Raw genomic sequence first — 6,175 nt, 5'->3', positions numbered from 1 at the left:
TCAGCCGTAACGACATCTCATAAGTAAGCTGTTGTTGATAACTCAGCCAGTCGGAGAAAGTTAATTCAGCCGTGTCGAAGTATTAACTCAGCCAAATTTTTGACAACTCAACCATCAGGTAAAAACTCAGCCTACTTATGGCTGAGTTATGCTCGTACGTTAGCCGTCCGCTCATAACTCAACCATTTTCCATAAATCAGCCGCAACATATTGTAACTCAGCCGTCATTACCGCTGTAGCGCTTTACGGCTGAATTATTTAATACATCTAAGCGATTTCTGATGTAGCGATGCGATTTGTCTGACGTGTAAATGACATTTTTTGTAATTACATTTTTTTCCTATAACATACAACAAGGATATGGTGGATATAGAAAATAGACCCGAAATATGATAGTATTAAAAAAAAGTTTTGTATGGTTCTAGTAATCTTACCTAAAATGTATGACACGTGAGTAAATCTCCCAAAAAATATTTGTAGCACATTGGCTAAATTCTCTTTGAAGACTAAATTTTCTGAGTTCAAATCCAGGAAGTTGTTCTTTTGTTTCATAAAGTATATTAAATTGATGTATATATGTAATATATTTTTTTTGTTTAACAAACAATCCGTTATAGCACATTTGCTAAATTCCTCTTTGGAAACAATAAAATTTTGGGTTCAAATCTCGGCAGCGAAAAACTTTTGCTTCTTTTTTCTTAATTTGTTTTATAAAGAAAATCACAATTAATGAATAATTAATGAAATTTTGGGTTCAAATGTTGGAGCATCTTTTGTATTAACAAGTAGCGCTAATATATGGATCTGAATGGCTGTTTCATTTTAGGCCAGCTCTGTTAAACCAGGTTAGACACAGTTCAATTAGTAAAAGCAGAGCAATATCTGACCTTTCTTTACTTGAAATGAGTCAAATAGCTCCAAATCTCACACTTTTAATCTACCTAATAATTGTGCAACTGAGACCAAAAGGGAGATTCAAAGCCTATTATGAAAAAGAGAAGAACATCTTCAAGCCAGATAAACTATGATAGTTTTAAATGTAACATAAACACATCCGACTCCCATGAACATAAACATGAAACTGTCAAATGGCGTTGGAGAAGAGATTATCATATTAAAAAGAAAAAAAAAAGGAAGAAAAAGAAACAGAAAGACGGGTCTCTTGAGTTTAGGAAGGAGGAGGAATGGATTTGCTTTGTTTCTTCATCCATTATTGGTCCTCAAACTCGTGCATGTGATCTAGAAGGTAGTTAGCTGCAAGTTCTTCATTCTTGTTACACGCAAAGAACACCTCTAAGACCATGGCACGATCAAACCCCATCGCTTCAAGCTGTGCCCCCAAACAACAGTAACAATATCACATTTCAATACAATACAGATATTTTGAGGAGCAAGTGTAGGCTAGTAATGCCATCTAGTTTAAGTACAAATGTAAAAAAGATCAGAGGAACAAACCCGTTCAATGGCTTCACGCTCTTCAGGAGTAACGGTAACAGCTTGTGGCATTGCTGCTTCCAACTGTTCCATAACATTTCTGGTGGCATTGGTGAGATAATGAAATGTCAGCTTACAGGCTTTGTTGAACAAAGAATATAAAAAAGAGAATGATGATCTAAAACTCACTCTTCTCCCTCGACAGGTTCATTTATCAAGCGTAGGAAGTCAGTCTGATGCTCTTGAATTAGTCTCACAAGCTGCGGGTTTTGTTTACCGAGCTCCTGAAGCATAGGCTGTAGAACAAAACAGTATCAAGTGGAAAATCCATGCCATAAAAACTACCCATTAAAGACTAAGAGGTTTATAATTTTACCTGTAGAATTTGTGGGTTTGCTTGTACCATAGCTCGCAATGCTTGGAACTATGAAAATGTAAAAGAATTACAAATGTCATTAGAGAGAAATGAAGATTTCTCTTCTTGAATGGAAAAGGATTTGAAAATACCTGCTGACTGTTACGCAGGAAATCAAGATTACCAGCTCCAGCACCAGCATCTGCAGCGGGCATGCCCTGGGAGCAGATAGATAAGAGTGGATGTCAATAAAACAAATTCACAAGGGAAAACTGAAAAAACAAACAGATGCAACCAGTTTAAAATATATACCTGGGGGAACAGGTTTAATGGATTTGCGTTTGGACCACCAGTTGCAGCTGCTGGAGCTGCTTGTTGGGGCTGTGCTTGAGGATTTGCTGCCTGTTCACCAGTAGATGGGGCTTGAGCAACTGGCGGGAGTTCAGCTTGAGCAGGGATACCCTGAATTGTATCAAACAAAATTTCAATTGATTAGACACTTGATAAAGTTCTGGCAAATCGAAAACCAAAGGTAAAAAACATTATATCAAAGAAAAACATAAAATCAAGAAGTGGAATGAATCATACTGAGTATAGATATTCAACAGCTCTTTCAGGATTGTTGAAGGCAGCCCTCAGAGCACGAACAACAGTGTCACGGTCCCAACTACCTCCACCCATGTCAAGAATTTGCTGAACAGTGGACTCTAAAACAGTTCCAGCAACAAGGTTTGACGCTGCTTGACCATACACATCTGTTTGAACCCTATTTTAACCAAGGAGGAGGACAACATTTTATATGATCAATCAGTTAGAAGAAATTCGAAAAAAAATATAATACAGTTCTGAAAAGTTCTTACGAAGCAGCAGCAGCTGGAGCTGCAGTTACACTTGTAGGCTCTGGACTGAAAAACGCAAGTAAAAAGAAGAGAAAATCAGCAAAGAGGCAAATACAAAAGAAGCTGACAATTTATTTCGTCTTCAAATCAATACAAGAAGAAGGTCAGGAACTCACACTGAGACAGTTGGAGCAGAAACCTGAGGTGTAGCTACAGTCTGAGCAGGCTGAGACTAATAACCCAAGCAATCACATTAGACACAAAACTAAGAATATGATCTACATATACTATTTTGTTTCTTGTCACTTACAAATAGACCATAACAATAATACATAAGAACTTTATTCACCTGAGTAGCACTAGGTGCGGGTGCAGATGCGGTTGATGCCCCACTTGGAGAAGCCTTGGTCTGCATTCCATCAAGATAAATGGTAAAAACTTGTTAGCATCCGCTAATTATTAAGAATCCTATTACTAATACTAATACTAATACTAATACTAAAAACAGTGGACCTAATACATCACCTTGGACAACATGATGACAATGAAACTGTTCTCAACAACATTGTTCTCTTCCAATGTAGTCTCATCCTTTAAAACCTTCCCTTGGTGGATCAGCATCTGCTTAGCAGCAGGGTATTGCGCACCTTGAACAGTTTCTATAGCTTGTTTAACATCAGAAACCTGACATCACCCAAATATATTAATATGCATCCTTAACATAAACGAAAATATCACAAAAAATTATCCACGTGCCTCAAGATTAAGTGAATCGATTAAAACTATACAGATGAAACCAGATTGGGATCCAAAACATAATTAGTTCTAACATAATCTTAATTCGAGACAAACAACCCATACAAATCACTATAGTTACATGCTCACGAAAAACCCTAATTCGTAATTCAAAATCAGTTTACATAAAACACGAATCGTCACTAAAATTTCCCAAGCCCTACAAAACGAAAATCTAGAATTTCAAATCAAAAGAGCCACGAGATTCACTAATCCAACTACACACACACACACAAAAAAAAAAATTCCCAAATCAAAATTACGGAACCAAATCAGACCTAATAAACAAGTTTAAAGAAACGGAGAAGACGATTCGAATTCGAAGAAAATCATAAGTATTACCGTATCGGCAGGTTTAACTTCGATCTCGAAGTTGGTACCACTGAGCGTCTTCACGAAAACCTTCATCGTTTTGGAGAGAGTTTTAGGGAAAAAGAAAAAGAAAACTTGAGGAAGAAAAAAAAAAAGAGAAGTTTAGAGAGAGAAGCAAAGTATAGAGAGAGACCGCTTTTGGGGTATTGGAGTCAGCTTATATATATCATCAACACAGTTAATACGTACAGGTTAATCGTCTACGTGCGTGTCTATACTAACTTTGGTGTGTCGAGATGAAACAAGAGGAGATTAGGTGCGTGTGATGGTTTCTAAGCCGTTGGATTAAAACAGGAGTATGAGATGCGGTGGAGATTTGTACAGGTGATTGGAGACTCCTTCCCAAAAATCAACTTATTTACTGCTTGTATTTGGTGAATATTTGAGTATATCTTTTCTATAATTTTGTTGGCATGCGATTTTCTTTACTCAATAGTATTCAATAAGATTAGTAATTGTTACATAACTTAAATTAAAAAGTTTTAAGAAATCATACAAAATTGTAGATGAGACTTAATTTTTCTTATTGGGATTTGGAAAACTCAAATTAGTCAAAAGTTGTTTTTCATTTTTTGTTTCCACAAGTAAAAAACAAGTGTTTCTCAATAATTTTTTTTTAATTATTAACAAAACTTCTATTCAAAATAAACCATGCCATATTAATGTCAACATGCTAATAAATCTTTAAAATAATTACTTAATATAATAGAAAATTAAGTATTTGCAAAGTTAAGCAATTATTATACAATTAACTAATGAGAACAGATATATAAGTCTATTATATTAACAAAATATTAGATCAGACTTAATTTTACATACAGTAAAATCTCTATAAATTAATAAATTTGGGACCATGAAGATTTATTAATTTAAAGAGATTTTGAATTTATCAATAAATTAGTAAATTAATTCATATAGAGACTTTCCTAATTTGGTAATTTTTTCAAAAGAAAATTTTAAAATAAGATTGAATTAATATAATTAATCTTTTTATAGAATGAAAATAATAATTATCATATTTTAAAGAGAAATATTCAAAGTTTTTATATAGTAATAATATTAGAAATGAACTCTAACAAAATTTAGTGTGTATATATATACCTATATTTTGATAATTTTAAATTATTAATTTATATTATTGATGAGACCATATATTTATGAAGGATTTTCCAAAAAAAAATATTATCTTATTATTTTACCGAATTGTGTCCAAAATTACACTGGTCCAACTTGAGACCGAAAAATATATATTAATTTATAGCGATTATTATTTTAAAGAGTATTAATTTATACAGGTTCTACTGTATTGAGATTTGGAAAACTCAAAATAGTCAAAAGTTATTATTCATTTTTTGTTTCCAGAATTTAAAAAAACTGTTTCTCAACAATGTTTTTTTAATTATTAACAAAACTTCTATTCAAAATAAACCATATATTAATGTCAACATGCTAATAAATCTTTAAAATAATATATAAAACAATTACTTATGTTGACAAAAAAGATACTTAATATAATAGAAAATTAAGTATTCGCAAAGTTAAGCAAATATTATACAAATAATTAATGAGAATAGATATATAAGTCATATATATGTACAGTATATATTAAGCTTACAAATATTCTCAATAATTACAAATTTATATCCAAAGTTATTTAGTTAATTCAAATATAAGAAAAAAGATTGAGCACACCAAATAAATACCTATGGGTGGGAAATCAAGTAAACATGAATTTGGGGTACTCAAACAAGTACTTTATTTAAATAGGTGTAAATAGTCAATCTCTACTAATAAAAAGTAGGAGCTATAAGCTCATAAGGCCGTCCACATAGGATTTTAAACAACCAATAGAAATTTGACATATCACTTATTAACATTTTATACTATCTACAGAATTTTCTATATTAAGAATTATTTTAAACAACCTATCATGATTTGACATGTCATTCATTAACATTTTCTAAATTTACAGAATTTTTTAGAAAAAAGGAAAATTTTAAATTTATGGAAATCAAAGAACTAAGCACAATATCCCTCATCGGCTAGAAATTTTTTAGACAATGGTTCAGAACCAGTATAAATAAGATTAATATGCTTCCAACAACGAATGAGCAGGAAAGCTTGATTTATCATGCGTCCACGTTTAAAAGTTTTATCTGGTTTGATCTGGTTTTTTATTTGATTAAATTAAAACTTTAAACAGTTTCAAAAAAATATTATAATATTTACAAATTTTAAAAGTTTAAATATTATAAATATTGAAACTTTTAAAAGTTCTTAGCTTTTAAAAAGTTTTTTAAATATTAGAAGTTTTAAATTTTAAAAGTTTAAAATATTATAAATATTAATGCAAAACATAAATTATCTTATTTATTTACAT

The 6,175-nt window shown here is 31.7% G+C and overlaps 1 protein-coding gene across 1 annotated transcript; it reads right to left on the bottom strand.

Annotated features, from left to right (window-relative positions):
* Positions 1–985: 985 nt before the first annotated feature.
* On the bottom strand, positions 986–3,995 carry LOC104724206 (ubiquitin receptor RAD23d). The gene is made up of 12 exons (XM_087475018.1): positions 3,766–3,995; positions 3,154–3,312; positions 2,978–3,037; positions 2,805–2,860; positions 2,650–2,694; positions 2,378–2,555; positions 2,102–2,251; positions 1,942–2,007; positions 1,811–1,858; positions 1,624–1,730; positions 1,456–1,534; positions 986–1,330 (listed from the first exon to the last, which is right to left on the bottom strand). Exons 1-12 carry the CDS (start codon positions 3,829–3,831, stop codon positions 1,211–1,213), a joined length of 1,134 nt encoding a protein of 377 aa, XP_087331144.1. The 5' UTR covers positions 3,832–3,995; the 3' UTR covers positions 986–1,210.
* Between the last annotated feature and the right edge of the window lie 2,180 nt (positions 3,996–6,175).

This window comes from Camelina sativa, chromosome 11 (genome assembly GCF_030686135.1).
Source record: "Camelina sativa cultivar CO46 ecotype springtype chromosome 11, ASM3068613v1".
NCBI classification, from domain to species: domain Eukaryota; kingdom Viridiplantae; phylum Streptophyta; class Magnoliopsida; order Brassicales; family Brassicaceae; genus Camelina; species Camelina sativa.
The sequence above is the reverse complement of the archived record's forward strand: the minus strand, read 5'-3'. Positions and strand labels throughout refer to the sequence as shown.